The 18,585-nt window shown below is 36.6% G+C and overlaps 2 protein-coding genes across 3 annotated transcripts in view; one reads left to right on the forward strand and one right to left on the reverse strand.

The window, feature by feature from the left end:
* The window catches only part of VPS50 (VPS50 subunit of EARP/GARPII complex), a 133,524-nt gene extending 125,686 nt beyond the window's left edge, over positions 1-7,838 (reverse strand). The window contains exons 1-2 of one of the 2 annotated variants that reach the window (XM_032761048.2): positions 7,643-7,838; positions 300-368 (exon numbers count right to left, since the gene is read on the reverse strand). In XM_032761048.2, coding sequence (XP_032616939.1) covers positions 300-368; positions 7,643-7,675 — 102 coding nt within the window. In that variant the 5' untranslated portion in view covers positions 7,676-7,838. Of the gene's footprint in view, positions 1-299; positions 369-7,642 lie in introns of those variants that run through there. The other variant, XM_058424568.1, reaches the window with a different exon arrangement.
* Positions 7,839-13,969: 6,131 nt separating this feature from the next.
* The window catches only part of HEPACAM2 (HEPACAM family member 2), a 34,129-nt gene continuing 29,513 nt past the window's right edge, over positions 13,970-18,585 (forward strand). Inside the window, exon 1 of the mRNA XM_032761052.2 lies at positions 13,970-14,048. Coding sequence (XP_032616943.1) covers positions 13,970-14,048 — 79 coding nt within the window. The remainder of the gene's footprint in view (positions 14,049-18,585) is intronic.

Raw genomic sequence — 18,585 nt, forward strand, 5'->3', positions numbered from 1 at the left:
TGTCTGTGTGTGTGTGTATACACATATATATAACTGCTTTCAGGCTAAGAATTTAATATAATAAATTCCAAATTTATCAAGTTTGCATTTTTTGCTTTGCTATAATGAATCATACATATTGCATCCCAATGTGTAATGAAACAAGCCCTACACCTACTATACAACAAAAATTTACCTAGCTTATCTTAACAACCATCTGCCTGTGGGAAAGAAAAGCTTCTGTGAATCAATTACTATCCAGAGGCAATCATATTTTCTTAAGGAAGTAAAAAGTCACGCTCGCACGTGTAGCTCAATACCTTTCCAGGGACCCGGAGACTCTCTATGGCACCAAGATCACTGAGGCTTTCTTGAGGGCTTTTCAGACCCTTAAAAAAATAATAAGATGAGGAAAATTTTAATCATGCTGAAGAATTATAAAAGGATAGAATACACCTACTGAAACAGAAATCACCACTTTAAAAATAGAAATTTTCCTGCTTCAAAATATGGAAGATATATTCTAAAAGCAATCATCATTTAATACATATAGTACTATTATTAAATCAGAGAAGGACGAACTTTTGGTATTTTAAAATAAAAGAGTATTATACGGCACCTTTACAACTAATGGTGGAAGTCCAACCCATCTATGATTTGAAAACAGCCAAAAGTAAAGAAACTTACATAACAAAAAGCATTCTATATAAGCCACTTGTATATACAATAATAATTACTAAATCCATCAGGAAAAAAGTCCAAGCAATAGTATTATGATTCACAGATACAATATACTAACCAACTAAGAAAACATATAAGTAATCCCTTCATTTTACTTGATTATTTCCCACCAATGTATCCAATTCATGCTGCATAAATTAAGATTGAAGTCTCATATCTCACTGTCTTTTACCTGTCCTTTAGTTCTTTGGTGCCCTGTACTTTCTATATTCACATCAACTGAGGGATTCTGAAAGCTCTATTTGTACCAGGGGAAATTATTAAAATAGAAAGAAATCAGCAATTTACATTTTCTTTAAAATCCTCTTTTTAAAAATAGGCTATTTGAAGCAGACATTTAATGTCCCTGCAATATTAGTTTTTAGGCAAAATTAGCTATTATTAATTTGAGGAGAGATTTATGGTACAAATTGTCCTTTAGGTGCCCTATTTTGGGGGTCCTTAGTAACCAAAATACATGGTATGCTTATGTTGACTATTTGAGACTCAGAGCAGAACTTGCTTATCTTTAAACTATAGAGATGTGTATTTTCTCTTCCCTGTTGCAAAATATCACTAGTCATATCTACAATTTTTTACTACAAAGTGCTCTGCCTCAACCCCAAGTCTTCCATTACCCCCAGAATATCTAAGCCACCCACCTTTCTCTCCCCCTCCCTCTCAGGCACACTTACCACTCCAAGAAATGAGAAAGCAACACATCACTTTCAGAATTATCTCCTCTACAAAGTCTTCCGAAATCCCTATGCTCCAAAGAACACAGTATTCCTAGGCCCTAAAATAAACCTAATGAATAGGTTTTTCTAGATTTGGGCCAGGAATGTGCATTTTCCAAAACAATACCTCAGCAAGACATCTTCCAAGACCAATACCTCAGCCAAAGTAGTAAAGTTTTAAATTTTAAATATATCTTTCTCTTCCAAACTTTAAGTCCTAAGGAAAGGGAGAGACAAAGTCCTATTTGCCTCTGCAGCCCAGTGGCTAGCAAAGTTCCAGAAACAGAGTAAACAACAAAGAAATGAGTAAATTATTAGGTAGAAGTCATCGGTCAGGCTCCAATTTCCAACAAATTAGCGCATTGTTCCCATGGGAACATGTAATTGACTGCAAAAAAATTTCTAGGAATGCTCGCTGGAAAAAAAAAAAAAAAGGCCTAAGGAGGTTTAATATGCCTTTCAATGAGTGAGGGAGAAAAACAGTATGTTACTAGTCTTGGGCGGTTTGTTCTTCCCTGTCTTGAATTCTTACCAACAGTCATGAGGGAACAGCATGAAAAGTGGTAAAGAAGGCAAGGCTGAGTTACCAAACTACACTTCTATATACATTATATATACACACATGAAAGTAAAACTTCCCAATTTGATTCAAAATCATGACCACCCCTAAAATATTTTTTTAATGTATAATTGCCATGTCTTTTAAACAAACATTTTTCAAAATACACATGCTCCTCGACTTACAATTGGGTTATGTTCCAATAAACCCATCATATGAGAACATATGGAAACATACAGAAGAAAACAGACACTGAGACTGCCTGAGGGTGGCGGGTAGGAGGAGAGAGAGGAGCAGGAAAATAACTATCAGGTACTAGGCTTAATACTTGGGTGACAAAATAATCTGTACAACAAACCCCTGTGACACGAGTTTACCTATAGAACAAACTTGCATAGGTACCCTTGAACTAAAAATAAAAAATTTTTTTAAATCCATCGTAAGTGGAAAATACATTTAATAATCTCAATAAAACCATCATAAACTCAAAAATTCATTAAGTGAAACCACAGTAAATCGGGGACCATCTGTATAGATTTGCTTAACTAATCTAGCAGAAATCCCTGAAGAAATTTATCATATTTAATTTCTCTTTCCCCAGAGCTACTCCGTAAAGAAACCAATGCCTGAAATGTAAATGTGATATATACCAATATCTAGATAAAGTAGTCACCATACAACAATTCAATACCAATACACGGCAAATTTCTGCCAAATGTACAAAATAAAAGTAATACAGATTGAAAACCCATGTACATGTTAGGAGGATGTAGAGTGAAGTGATTATAGTAATGGGCTCTGGAGCAGACCACTTGAGTTTGTATCCTGACTTTCTTACTGTGGTTTAGAACAACTTATCTATCCTTTCTGTGCATTATATTCTAGGATCATTCATAGGCTATTATAAGAAGTAAAACAGGCCGGGCGCGGTGGCTCACGCCTGTAATCCCAGCACTTTGGGAGGCCGAGGCGGGCGGATCACGAGGTCAGGAGATGGAGACCATCCTGGCTAACACGGTGAAACCCCGTCTCTACTAAAAATACAAAAAAAAAAAATTAGCCGGGCGTGGTGGCGGGCGCTTGTAGTCCCAGCTACTCAGGAGCCTGAGGCAGGAGAATGGCATGAACCCAGGAAGCGGAGCTTGCAGTGAGCCGAGATCGCGCCACTGCACTCCAGCCTGGGCGACAGAGTGAGACTCTGTCTCAAAAAAAAAAAAAAAAAGAAGTAAAAGAGGTCATGTAAGTGAGAAGCCAAAAATACTGTCTCATATATCTCAAGCATTCTGTGATGATTAACCATAATTCTTAATATTTTTATTATGACAGAAATGTTTTCCTTTTATCAAAACAGAAATGAAGAATTACATAAATGTCTCGAAGCACATCTGACGTTCAACTGTACTTTAGAATTACAGATCTTTAACACTATCAGTTTTATAAATTTCTACTAACAAATGAAGTCATTCTTATTTTATCTTCATCTCTCTAAAGCATAAAGTCATGGTTTTAACTACAGTTCTCTGCCTTTATTAAGTTAAAACTTTGATGCTAATCATTAACCTCTATTTGATTTTCTTTTGTATTTGATTTTTGTGTTGATAATTCCGCAGTTTAGACATACAGAAAATTCAGCATAAATTAACACTTGCCTCTTCATTTACCCAAATCAGATTAACATTTCAGACTACTTCACTTATGTCTACGTTAATCCTCATTTTCCATTTATGAAACCAGCAACTATGTTTTATCCATCCAAAGAAGCATCTGTGATGATTTGTGTTTCCTTCTCCTTTTGGCAAAACTCAAGAGCGTTTACACCCAGTCCCTTACTTCTCTCCCCCTATTTTCTCCTGAACTCACTCTAATCAGGCTTTCCTCCCCACAACTTCATGAAAACTGCTGTAGTTGGGGCACCAATGACCTCCACGCTGCTCAATCCAAAAGCACATTTCTCATTCTCACTCTCACCTTACTTGACCAATCTGCAGCATTTAACACAGCTAATCACTCCTTACTCTTTTAAATTCTTTACTTGGCTTCAAGGCAGTCTTCTTGGTTGTTCTCTTTATCCCACATTCATACAACAAATATTTATTGAGCATCTGCTACATTCCAGGTGCCATTCAGGAAGCTAAAGACTTCTTACTTCACAAGCTGCATGTTCTCATTCTGCTTTCCTGGATCCACCACTTCCCCCTGAGTTTTTAACACTGGATTCTCAAAAGCTCCAACCTTAGATTCTTTGTATATCTACACTCATTCCACTGGTGATCTTAACCAGTTTATATGCAATCTACATGTTTTAACTCCCAGAGTTTTAGCTATACCCTGGATTTGCCCCATAAATTCAGATTCATCTGGCCAACTGCCTAATGTATCTCTCCAGTTGAGTATTTCAGAGGCTTTCAAATTAACAAGTCCAAAAACCATGTCCCTTCCCTCAATCTGTTCCTCCCTCAGTTTTATCCATCCGAGGAAATGGCAATTACATTCTTCCAATTGCTGGGGCCAAACTATTTTGAGTCATCCTTGATGCTTCTCTTTCCCTCACAGCCCAAACCCAATCTGTCAGGAAATTCTGTCACCTCTACATTTACAGCATATTCACAGTCTGACCTCTTTCAACACTTCCACCACTAGGGTGGAAGGCTTACACCCACCCTCTCACCTGGATTACCATAGTAGCCTCATCATTCGTCTCCCCTGGTTTTGCCGTTTTCCGCTCTTCAATCTATTCTTAAAACATGGGTCCGAATGGTCTGTCCGAAGTGTTATGTCCGATTATATCATTCCTCTATTTGCCACTTCACTCAGAATGAAAGCCATGACCTTGCTATTACCTATAAGGTACTACATGATCTAGCTTCCTGCCCTCAGTCATCTAACCTTATCCTGACCTCATCACCCACTACTCTTATCCTCATTCACTTCACCCACACAGGCCGCTTGCAATTTTTCAAACAAGCTCCTGCCTCAGGGCCTCCGCATTTGCCTTTCCTTCCACTGGAAATGCTCCTTCCCAAATATCCACATCACAGAGTTCACTTCCTCACCCCCTTCAGGTTTTTTTATATTACCTTCTCTGCGAGGCCTTCCATGGCCATCCTATCTAAAATTATAAGTGACCTCAAATCACCAACAATTCCCAGGACTTTCTATCCTCTTTTCCTCTACAGTGTTTATCACCATGTCTGCCTTAACACTTGTCTATTTTTTTTTACTTAGAATAGTGCCTGGCACAAATTGCTCAATAAACATTTGTTGAATGGACTGAAAGAACAGAAGTGAGCATAATGGAGAAAGATGAACAACAGACCTCATCTAAATAAAGAGAGCTAACAAAGCCTTCCTTCCTCCCACTATTTTGCAAACAAAGATCCCAGGACAGCTGAAATGTCTCAAAACTTAAATTTCACAGACCTTAATTTCCTGTCTCTCCATATTAACTCAATATATATTATTAGCACATTCTATACGTTCAAAAAAAGAAATACTTTCATGTATACTTATTTGTAATCCTAATAAATTTAACCCAATAATAAACTGTACTAATTCAAACCCTCAATGTAAACAGGAGGCACACTAATTTCATACCTCATAGATTCAGGAACTGTGCATCAGTATCAAATATGTGAAAGTCAAGCCATAACATATATAATTAGGATAACTTTAAATATGTGTGCAAAACTCCTAATTTCACCTCACTTTGTACACAGTATGGTTCCAGCTTTTTGTATGTGATCTTTAACGTATTTTTTCCCATTTCAATTAAACACAGGTTTGACCTGCTGAAATTCAATAAGCAACTGACTAAGGCTTAAGTGTTACCATTTTCAGCACAATTGCATTACATTTAGAAGACATACACTTATCACTGCTATGTGAAATTTTTTTCTCTCCTCAGTTTTACAAAATGAGGTCAAAAACACTACACCAACCACAGCTACCATAAAATTATGACAATGTTAACTACACTGAACTGTATGGCAGGCAACAAACTTGAGAGAGCATCAAACAGCTGATGCACAAAAGTCCAAATTCAGCATTCCAAAGGCAGTTTAGAAGTATTAGTGGTATAATGTACAAAAGTATATATTGATTTAAAAATCAAACAGGTACCGAAGTCAGCATGAACTTATCTATTGCTTGAATTACTGCAACAGCCTGCTTCTAGTTTTCCTGCTTTCCCATCAACGTAGCCAATGTAACTAACGTTCTCTGTGTTCAAGCACTTCCTTGATAATGCCCAGGAACTCCGTTAACGCCTTAATCTCTTTAACTTCATTATATCATGTAAACACCACTATCAGGCTAACTCCATAAGGTACACATTATTCCTATTTTAAAGATGTGGAAACAGATGCTTAAAAATGTTATGTAACTTGCCGAAAGTCACACAGCTGCCACAGGATACAGCAGGACCCAAACTCATCGTCAAGTAAGTAGTAGTAGGATGCACAACACCGGCACTCAACACATGTGAGGAATTAACAAATGTTACTAGCCACTTACTTAAATATTTTTATTATTCACAGAACATTTTGATTATATTTTCATAATATTAACAAAATGATCTGACATAACTAAAATAAACATGTAAGGGTCATTTGTGTGTTGTGCAAGAGAAATATACAATTTGTATCCTGTTTATATATCTCTCAGATTGTGAATTCTCAAATAAGAATGTGGAATTTGAGTTATTTTGTAATCAACAAGAAAAAAACTCACAAATATACCTTTCACTAAACGATTACCTTCCACGTTCTCCAAACTTCTAAAAGCCATGTTGATTTAAAACTCTAAACTATCTTCCATATTAAAACAATAAAATGACCAATTCTAGTGAAATATTAAAGTTGAAGTAAATAAAAGTAGCTAAAACAAAGTCATAATCAATAAGTACATAAAAGAAAATTTCTGCACTCCTTAAATGAAGCTGAGGCATTATTACGAGGTCCCTAACATTTATGAGACAGGTTACAAAATAGCCAAAGCTCTTATTCATAAATTTCCATTCTGGGAAAAAAAGAAAAGATCAGTATTTTGCCATGACAAAAATAAATTTTTTAAAGTAGAATTTCACAAAGAGTTTTCACATATATTAGCTTATTGATGACCCTCATAACAGAACTGTGAAATAAAATGAACAAAAATAATTATTTTCACATCCAGAAACGTAAACTACAAAGTTTGGGGACTTGCCCAAAATCCAAAAGCTACTAATTCTGTCTTCAAATCATCCGTTTTCAGTCTTTCCAGGTCACCTCTACTGCACAGACCACACCACCCTACCCAGGCTATCAGCTCGCATATGACAGACAGCCTGGATGCGGAAGACCTTGCAAAGAAGCTGGGGCTGTTGTGGAACGATGGCAAAAAGAGGAGGAGGGGAGACAAAGATATCCCGACTCCTTCAATGACTTCTTTTTAAACGAATGTTTCTGGGAGGCTGGTACCCGCTGGAGCAGTGCTCCAATCCAGGCGGCCCAGGTGAGTTTTCTAGGGTATGCCCCGGCTTCCCAGTCCCCCTGACACCTGCCACCACCCATAACTTAGATCTCCGCCCGCCACTGGTTGGGGACAGAACATCTCGGCTCCTCTCACTTCCGAGATGAAAGAAGCCTTTGCTTCAGCTGCCGCGACTTACCTGTCGGGTCATGAGAGATTTGATTTTTTGCATGTCGAAATCCTGAGGAGGGTACCCTGCTTCAAAGAGCTAACAAATCACACCCAGCCACTACACAGCTGGCCCTGACACTGGGAAGCCATAGTGGGTTGTCACGTGGAGGCGCCGACTCAGGCTATCCTGTCTTTCCCTGGGCATGCTGGGAATTGTAGTCTTCTGGACGCCGGCGGTAGCAACAATGAACTAAAGCGGCCAACCCGGGGACTACATCTCCCAGCAAGCAAAAGAGCGGGTGCTTCAGTTAAGCCGGTAAATATTACTGCTCAGAGCGACCACTGCGATCGCCGGTCTTACGAAGGTGCTTGCACTAGGTATTAGCTACTCTTCGGCGAGACGGAAACCTAAGTCACAGGTGACTAGGCGTTGAGCGAAAGATCAAACTCAGAGGAGACAATATATAAGCCAGACTGACGCGATGTCCCCTAGGAGTGTGAGGGAGGAAACCTCACCTGGGTCTACAGGGGCGGGGTGGGAGAACGAGAGACTGACGCGAAGGAGAAGGAACTCAAGAAAGGGCTGTCACTGAGGGGTGACCTGAGAACTCGAGACTCCCCCGGCCGCTCTGGGTTTGGCCTGAGGAAAGGTGTGCTCTAGGTTACCCAATAGGCGGCCCTCCAGGTTTAGGGCTGTTCTACCTCAGTCTTGGTATCCCCTGCAAAAGCTCTAAAATCGAAGGATTTCGACGCCCGCCTATTATTTTATCTCCGTACTCTAAAGCAGTGATGACGGGAAATACGACAACAATAACGAGTACACGTGTCACTTTAAAGTCCTCTTTTCAACTTTTGGCAGTTTAGTTAAATTGGGGAAAGGAACAGGAGTGTCTTTGGGGACACAATTTTAAAAGGACTTTACAATTATGAGAATATGAGAAGAAGAAGAAAAAGAAAGCGGCCGTAAAGCTAACAATAATAGCTAACACTTACCGAATCGAAAGCTGAGTACCTGTCAGGAACTGCTAATAGCTTTAAATATACGATTTCATTTATACACACAAGAATCCTGTGGGTTCCCATTTTAAAGATGACGAAGCAGGTATGGCGAAATTAAGGAACTTGCCTAAGATTACTGCAGATGTGCAAGCAGAAACTGAAGGATTGGTCATCAGATGTGTTAAGATTTTCATGTATTGTGCTGAAGAAAGTTCTAAAGCATGGCACCAATTTTTTTAAGTTTATTTTATTATAATGTTAACTTTTAAAAGTATGACACAGACCCATAATTTCAAAAATATTTCTTAGAATAAAAAAAGTTCAAGTGTATCAACCTAATAAAAATATTAGGTAAACAATAGTATGGGTGGTAGTCAGATATGGCAAAACTAATAAAGTTGATTTGCAAATGACTGAAGTTTGGGGGACACTGACAGAGGTTATTTCTGATTCTGAAATTCTATTTTCTCACCCCTCAGAGCCTCGTTTTATTAATTCTCACAAATGAGGTTGTAACATCTTACATAGGGCTTTGTAAGGATAAATGAGATGATGTAGGTGAATGAAATTTATAAATTGTAAAGCACTATACAATTATGAGGTATTATTAGTTTTGATTCTGCCCAGTTCTCTACTCCAACAGAACCACCTTGTGCATACTTGTATCATCACTGCATTCAGCAATTCCTTTGAAATTATATGTTTACCTATATGCTTCTCTGACTCTGTTATTTCTAACCCCTTAAAGAAATTCTGGTCACATTTAGGGCAAGTCTAGTTTAGTTTATTCTTTACCTTCTCTAATCTTAATTGTCGACTGTTCTTTGTAGATGAAAATCTGCAATATTTAGAAGTCCCTGAAAGCATCAAAAGAAACAAAAACTGCCAGCCATATTAGCCTATAAAATAAAACCCAAGTCAACAAACATTTCTTGATTTTTGAGCTCAAGGCAACACTAAAGTAAGCACTTTAATAATCTATGGTTGTGGTCACAAGGAGTTCACAATTTAGTTTAAAAGCATGTCTTAGGGGTGATCCGAGTTCAGTAGATCTCAAACCTAAGTGTTGAGATTCACCTGAGGTGTGTGCTGTTATTATTGTTGTTTTCTTTGGGGATGTTTGTTTAAAATCTTCAGTGATTCTTAAAGGCAGTCCAGCTCTAGCATGTCAAATACATGCTGTAAAGATGAGAAAATGTATCTGTATAAGGGTTCGAGACCACATATTTCATGAGAGCTTGATCTAGGACTAGAACCCAGATTCAACCCCGGAATTTTCTCCCTCACATACTCAAATACACAAAGTTAAAGATGATCCCCCCAAAAAGTTTTTTTTATCTAATGTGTGTATTTCTATTGGCCAAATTCTGAAAAATGAGTGTTATCCCTATCTGACACTGAAAAAGCAAGAAAGTATTAAAACTTTATTTTACTCAAAAACTCTACATTTTAGTTTATTTCCTATAAACTGGAGAAATGGATAAAAATGGATACAGTCTAATAAATGTTCGAAGGCTATAATATTGAAAGCTTGTAAAGTAAATCAGCGCTGGTGTCTAAATAAACTATATTTTCTAATTCAGCATACCTTAACACTATATGAAATAATTGAATCTTACGTTGTTCATTTCTACCTGTCTACGCTCAAAAAAACAAAAAACTTGGCATCCTAAAAGTTTTGACATGCTATTTCCTTTCCAATTTTCAAAAAGGTATTTATTTTTAAGATTTATTGAGGACTTTCACATTTACCTGAGAGCTGTTGTTAGTGATAGTCCAGTGCAAAATAATGGAAAGTTTAGATAGTCTGCCAACAAATCTTGGGGAAGTTTTGCTGGATACCAATTCCTTGGTAAAGGAGTGCAGAGCCAAGAGTTAAGTAAATTGATCTGATTCAGGGCAGTAAGATTAGTAGTAAAGTAGGATAAGGGCATATTTCTAATGGCCCAAAACAGGAGGAATGTCTGGAAGCTTAAATAAAAGCTGAGATCCGGGTTTGATTAGAAAGATAAAATTTGTTTTTTTTTTTTTTTTGAGACGGAGTCTCGCTCTGTCGCCCAGGCTGGGGTGCAGTGGGGCCATCTCGGCTCACTACAAGCTCCGCCTCCCGGGTTCACGCCATTCTCCTGCCTCAGCCTCCAGTGTAGCTGGGACTACAGGAGCCCGCCAACACGCCCGGCTAATTTTTTTTTTTGTATTTTTAGTAGAGACGGGGTTTCACCGTGTTAGCCAAAATGGTCTCGATCTCCTGACCTCGTGATCCACCTGCCTCGGCCTCTCAAAGTGCTGGGATTACAGGCGTGAGCCACCGCGCCCAGCCAATTTCTTACCACTCCACAAATACCAAAGCAATGGAGAGATGCAGCCCCTCCAAGATGGTGTGACTACACTTCTTGAGCAGGCCATAACAGAAAACAGAACACTTGCCGAAGGTAAAGTAGTGACCTAAAGAGGTGCCCAGGAAGAAAGACATTACTGTTTAGTGTTTAGCAGCCACATAAGATAGATCAAGGCTTCCGCGAGGCAGCTTTGTAGACTTCACAGAAGTGAAGTTTAGCACAGGCATAGGCATATGTGATAGCCTCCTCTGGCAGCTAACTCTCCCTGCAAACTGGAGAGAATCCACTAATTACAACAATAAGAAACATTTCTTTCCCCAGTTCTTATTCTCCACTGTTCTACATCTACACTGACCTTGGCATTTCACCACCTCTCCTTCTTAATTGTTTCTGCCACTGCAAAACATGTGTGTGCTAGCTACTTGTGATTAAAAATGTGGATGCTTGAAATTCATGCAGCATTTACTGTATGAAGTAATACCAGTCTACAATTTAAATAAACTAGACTGCAAACTGTGTAGTGTGATTTGAGAGGTAATAAAAAGCCCTGCCCCCAACAAACACACACACACACATACACACACACACACACACACCCCTGCACAGGAGTATATGTGTCCATATCCCATTGTAAATGCATGTGCACACACACACGCATACTCTATCCCAGTGGCTCCTTGCATTGCTTGCAGTTCAATCACCATGGATATAGATTGTTTTAGGTTAATCAGCCTTCTCATTTTAAAGGCAAATATAACTAAGATTGGTAAACAGTAACACTACAGGCCCTTTTTTCCTGACTGGAAATGATACAGCAGAACTTCCCAGTGGGTTACAGGTGTGATGTGAGATATGGATGGTAGGAAAATTCTTATAATTATAAAACACTTCAAACTATTTTTAAGAATCATGTAAAAATTAACAATTGTTGAAGTTAAGCTTCAGCACTCTTTTTCTCACTTCCTGTATAAACATGTTGAAATCAGAAGTTACTCCAGCAGGTAAGAGTTTATATCTACAGTTTACCACTAGAGGGCGCTTTGTCATGATTATCCCAGTAGCCCTTTGCCTAGATGTGCCGTATTATATTTCAATATGTGCCATGAAATAAAAAGATTACAAGTAAGATTCATATTGGCATTTATTTTTTAATGTAGCATCTACTATCACCTTATGTCATGAAACAGGGAATATTTTCAAATACAACAAAGAAACTCTCAGAATAAAAAACTCCTTTATATTGAGTATATTTAACACTAGGGAAAAAACACAGTACATTGTCTTTATTTCTCTTTTTGCCAGGGACCCAACAAACTTCATTATAATCCAGCACTAAATTGAAAAACACTGAAAACAGCTAATTTAATAAAGGCAATTGGAGATTAATATCAATCTAAAAGATGTTGGGGGAGCCCATGTGATATCCGTAGAACTTCCATATTACCTTCCAAATTGTATTTTGTGCAGTCCAATATTAAAATTTATTTGTATTTCTTACGCATCAACTGAGAATTGTAAGACAGGGGCCAAGGAGCATTTAGAGTTTTGTTTTCTGGAGAAACAACTTAACAAAAATACTAGTTAAGCATTATGCGACGTGCCCAAGATCCATGAATGAATAAGATTATTCTCTGTATTCGAGAGCTCAGAGGGAAAATAAACATCCAATGAAATAAATTAAGATTAAGGAGATAAGTGCTGCAATTGATGTATGTACCAGATTTAGAGATAGTGCAGAGAAAGTTGTGGCACTGTTATTATTTTGCAGGGAGGTGGGGGAAGCATGAGGAGCTCTTGCCATTTTCTGAAGCATGGAGGGATCTGAAAGTGACTGATCTCTGAAGAGACTTCGTTTTCCCAATAGCCACTTACTTTCTTTGCTTATAGAAGTCCTTCTAGAAGAGTTCAGAGCCTTAATGCAAAGAGTGTTTCCAAACTTGGATTCCAAAGTTACTATCATTCCTTTTTTACTTCAATTATGCTTGAGGTGTAGTCTTCCTTCCCCTCTTGTAATTGAACTTCTTCAGTGGGCCTTTACTGTTAAAACTGATGTATGCAAGGAATTTTACTTGATTTGATGATTTGATGCAGATTTGGATATATCCTTAACATTTTATTTAACAAGGCTAGAACCAGAGCCTTCTTGCAAATAGGGGTTAACTAATAACTTAGTAAATTAAGCAGACATGTTTAGACTATCTGCTGCCATGACAATGAAGAGACCAGGTTGAAAAACTGTAACCTGGACACCACAGTAGAGGTAAGAGCTTTCTAGATCATTGGTTCACTTCCTCTATGCATCAGCTGTGAAAATGTGGCCTCAGATACTATCTCTTGGCATGCGCTTTTCATTGTAATTATGCATGGTCCATGCCTCAGTCCCAGTTGGAAACACACCTGTGATTTGCTTTTAAAAATAAGATGATTCAAAGATGAAATGAAATCAGTCATTGTAATAGGAAACACTGCATAGAAAAAATACGTTTTAAATGTATTCTGGATCTCTCTTTTGATTCGTTGGTAGAATTTTTACATGTCAGTGACTTCATAAAGATTTATAACTGTTTAGCAGATATGTGAGCTACTTCAATTTTCATATAATTTTTTTTAATTTTAAAATAATAATGGCATAGTTTTGCATGATGGAAAACCAGCTTTTGTTTTTAAGGAAATCTCACAATATTCTCTCATTATGAAAACATGCCATTTTTCAGTAAAGTCACTCAAAAGGATGTTTTCCTTCATGTGATTTTTTAATAACTAAGTATAATTTATGAAGTATATAGACAATTACTGGTAGTTGCTAAGAAACTCTTCTGAAAGCCATAAGCCTGTATTCTTGCAAAGCACATAACAGGTGTTCCCACTCCCTGTGTCCTTTGTATACACATTCATTCTGTATTCAAATCACAGAAGCAAGAGGCAAGATAGGGTCTGTTACCTCACTGCTAATTTCCCTAGCAAATAAACCAGCAGCTGCTGGTCCAAGTTACCACCGAGAACAGGGCACTGCATGCATGGGACAGGATGCTTTCATGGAGCCCTTCGGTGACACACTTGGGGTCTTTCAGTGCAAAATATACCTCCTTCTCTTCGGTAAGGCCCTGTGTGAATTGTGTTTTAGCTGTTTGTTAGGTTTTTTTTTTAATTGTGGACATAAGGTAAATATTTGCTTTAGGCTGTAGATGCATTCAGATAATTGAAGAGCAGGTCAGAACCTTTTAACAATAACACACTGTTTCAGCAAAGAAGCAGGAACATTTAAGAGAAATGAGTTTCAATAAATAGATTGTTACTGTTTTCTTGGAATAACAATTATTGTCATAGCACTCATTAAGAGAATTAAGATATTTTTAAAATATGATGAATTTCTTCTTTTTAGAGTTTACATATAGGTTCAATAGTTTTTAATGCATTTATTTCAGCAAATATTCTAATAGGCCATGAAATTGTGACCACTTAGAGTGAAACTACAAATAATTTATGAAAATTATTTTCTTTTTAATTAAAGATATTGTTGCAAACTGTTTACTGTTTTAAGTTTTCTGTCTCATCTTATGAAATATGGAACAAAGGTAAGATTCCAAACTAACAAAAAAATTTCCTACACAAAAGGGAGAACGTGTTTGAAAAGATTGTTACTCCAAAATGCCTTTAGCTTTTCTCTTTGCCCAATGGCTAGTCCTATTAAAATTTTTTTTCTACCTTAATATTTTCCCTCATTCTCCTCTTTATCCTTAGAGTTTAAAGGAGTCTCTTTCCAGCATTCTGACTGCTGTCTGTCAACATTATTTTCACCAGATGTTCTCATTTCCATTCTTCCTATTTATCAGTTTTAAAAGTCAAATCAATGTCTTGTTTTGTTTATATTCAACAGATAGGAGTTCAAAAAAGGCTACATTTTAAAAAAATTACGAACAGCTTAGCAAAATAAGCAATTTAACTTTTAGGCTTCTTCAGCTATTTAGAGCTTTACTTTAACTCCTATATTTTGTTAAAGTTTGCATTGTAAATGTTATTGTTCAAATTCATACCTAATGTTGCACCTATCTCACACATTTGAAATGTACAATTTGTAAAATTTTTTAAGTCTTTGAGTTTCCCAGAGTTGTGATTGTTCCAGTCATTATAGTATTTATGTTATCAAATTTAAGCCAAACAATTTTTGTTTTCTAAAATTTTTTGAAAAAGTAAATAATTATTATAACTGTCCCTACCTTTGTGCATTTTTCTTCCTTTTGAAAGTATCTTGGGTCATCGTCCCACTTATTTTTATATTTAAAACAGTAGGACTACTATCATTTTATAAGTGTTGTTTTTGAAACTGGTGTTAAGAAGAACTTGAGACAATTTCATTAAGGAATTCAACTAAAATAGAACAAATGTACATTAGGAAAATAGCATGTTCGTAAATAGCTAATGCAGTTTTTATACCTTAAGACCTTCTCTCTTCTGCAAATTTGCTTTTCTCCATAGGCAGTGTGTTGTAAAGACCACAGATGATTTGGCAATCTTTGATTTTAGGAATATTGAAGTTTTGTTTCTTCTTTTTAAAAAATTTTTAAAAATTGGAAGCCTAAAATGTACAGTTTATTCAAAACACATCATAATTTCTATTTTCTCTAAAGATGCAAGATTTTATTTTCAGTCAACAATACTTGTGTTATGCTTGTTAATACCACGCATGATAACAGGGAAGTAAATGCCAGCTATTTTGAGCTACAGCAGAGGTCACTTTGTGAAATCTGATGTTTATATTCAATACAATGAAACCGGTCTAGGGAGTCCTTTGTTGCTGGAATATAGATAATTTCTACAGTAGGACTTCAAGTGTACCTTAACACTGGATACTTTTTTATAGTGCTATTGTCATACAATGTAAGAGGGTCTGTAAAGGAGGGATCATTGCTGCAATTTTGTATGTCAGATTATGATTAGTATTATAAATGTTTCTCCAGATTTGTGTAATGCCTTACAAGCAAAAAGTCAAGATTTTTTTAACAGAACTATAATTTATAAGAGTTTTTGTTTGTTATACCCAGAAAGTAATAGTGAATATAATAATAAAATCCAATTTAAATTTCCGTTTAAGTCTAAATATTAGGACTATTAAAAATAAATTTAAATTTCATCAATTTTTATATTATTTATTATTTTTGTTTTTGTATTTTTTCAAATAGAGACAGGAGTCTCGCTGTGTTGCCCAAGATGGTCTTAAACTCCTGGGCTCAAGCAATCTGCCACCTCAGTCCCCTAAAGTGCTGGGATTACAGGCATGAGCCACCACAACCGGCCTTTTTATATTATTTATTTTCTTGAAGTTTATCTGTTCATGCAGAGGATGATTTTCTAAAATCGATAGTTTTAGTCCTTTGGGTTTTCTCATACAACTAGAAAAGAGCGCTTGAAAATTTCTCAAAATGAAGCTAAGTTTTCTCACATTAGTAAACTGCTGTGTTTGACAGCATGAATTCATCACATCTGTAGTGGGTGACACATCAATGATAAGAGAGTATGTGTTCCTAGAATGTGGAGGAAGCATTCAATTATCTGTTTATTCCCAAATTTCACTACAAGCAAAGATTGTATCATATTGATAGGTTCACATCCAGTGAAGAGATTTCACGTGGCTGAGATAAGATACTGTGTAAAGAAAATTTCATTCCCTGCTGACATTCTTATAACTTGCTACCTATAATTTGTCCGATAAAAAATTGGATAGGCAATCTCTAAGCAAATAGTTACTGCAACAGCTGTGCTATTTCTCACTATCATAAAAACATTTGAAAAAGCATACATATTTGAAAAAAACTTTTCATTTAATAAGAAAGCACTGAACCTATTCAGAGATATTGATGACAATATATTATTTAAGGTATTATTACATGATGCAGTCTAAAATAGACCCCAAAACTAATTTTCCCCCTAAATAATGATCATAAATGCTATATAAAATATCTTCTTCTACTAATGTAGTTTTATTTTTTCTCAGAGCTTCAATATTTATATTGTATTTAGTATTTCATTAAATAAAATTTTCCTCCTATAATTTTAGTCAGGGACTCTCTAACTGGTCTTTTCATATTTAAGATTCAACATTCTGGGTCAAGATCCAAAAGTCATCAACATTTCTATTCCAGCGATATTGTCACCCCACAGTAATATAGTGCCTCCCAACCATTTCCAGAATATTAAATAAATCTCAATCAATCTTTTCAAATATAACTACAAAGGAAGTCGATTACAAAAAAAAGCAGAGAAGGACTTTTGCAGTGGCTTTCCCAAATGACAAGCACAAATTGGTCAGAATGCATTCAGACCTTCTCAGCCTAGTGGTGGTTTCTAGGCTGAGCTGTGAAATGTCCTAAGTGAACCAATACATCCATGACAAAACTGCTCCCTATTAGCAGCCATGCAGCTTTTTCCAGTGCATTCCCAAGGCAATTATACAGACTTCCATCATTCCCCTTGATTTCTTTCTAAAAAACACAGAATTGCTGTTTTATTAAAGGATATCCAAGGATTGACAAGTTAATAAATGAACCAAAAACTGGGACTCAATTCTTCAAAATTATTTAGGCCCTCTCTCAATTTGGGTCCTCTCAAAACTCTCTGGGCCCTTCACCTTCAAATATTGGTAGCTGCTACCCTTAGAAAAGCACCTCAGGATGTCAATAACATAAAATTAAGAGAGTCGAGAAAGGCCTTACACCTTATCCGACATTAATTACCTCCTATTCACACATGAGAAAACTGAGTCTGAAAATTAAAATTACTTATTTAAGGTCATGTAACTGACCAACCACCATTTTACCCCAAGTATGTGTCCTTTACTAGGACTTCATATTTCAGTAGATCTTTAACTTTATTAAAGTAACAAGCACAGTAATCTTCAAGTTAAGAGAATAGGTGCTCGAAAATCATTATTTTAGGGCTATTTGCAAGCGATGAATTTAAGACTCAATGGCGGACATAGAACATGGGAGTCCAAGATCAGGAGTGAGCCATGAAACCCTTGTAAATATTTTCGTATTTACACAAGTAAAAAAAAAGGAGGGAGCAACACACTTAATACAGTGAAAGTTCCAATTTACATATCTTAGTTAGTAATAACAGGTACTGAACCTATTTTTTTTATTGTTGCTTACCAGGAACTTGTCAGGAACTGCCTATCTTCAACTTCAATGAAAGACATATAAATGCATTTTGTTTTGTGCAGAAAACAGACAGACAAAGCGGAATCTTTTCCTGTGCTGATCTCCCATCCAAAGGCCCAATCTTAATAATTCTATGACTTTGAGAGTTTCACCCCGACTGTCAGCCTCTGCTTCACATATCTTAGACATCACTAATTTTGAGACGTAGATTTCTCTCTCTCATCTTTCTTTCTCTCTCCTACTGTTTCCTTGTGAAAACCACTACTTCTTTTCTGCAATCCACTTTATCTCCTCTTTAGAATTCCCAGTACCCAGTTTTCTCTTTTTCTAATCACTCAAATTAGGAAAAATTCCAGATTTAATAGTCTTACACTTGGCAGAAAAGAATACAGAAGGGAATTCTCATCTTTGTAACTGCTTTGTTATGGACCAATCCCCAAAGTGTGCAAGTAGGTCCATTATCAGAAGAAAAAAAT

Source organism: Hylobates moloch, unplaced genomic scaffold, assembly GCF_009828535.3.
Source record: "Hylobates moloch isolate HMO894 unplaced genomic scaffold, HMol_V3 SCAFFOLD_1, whole genome shotgun sequence".
NCBI lineage: Eukaryota > Metazoa > Chordata > Mammalia > Primates > Hylobatidae > Hylobates > Hylobates moloch.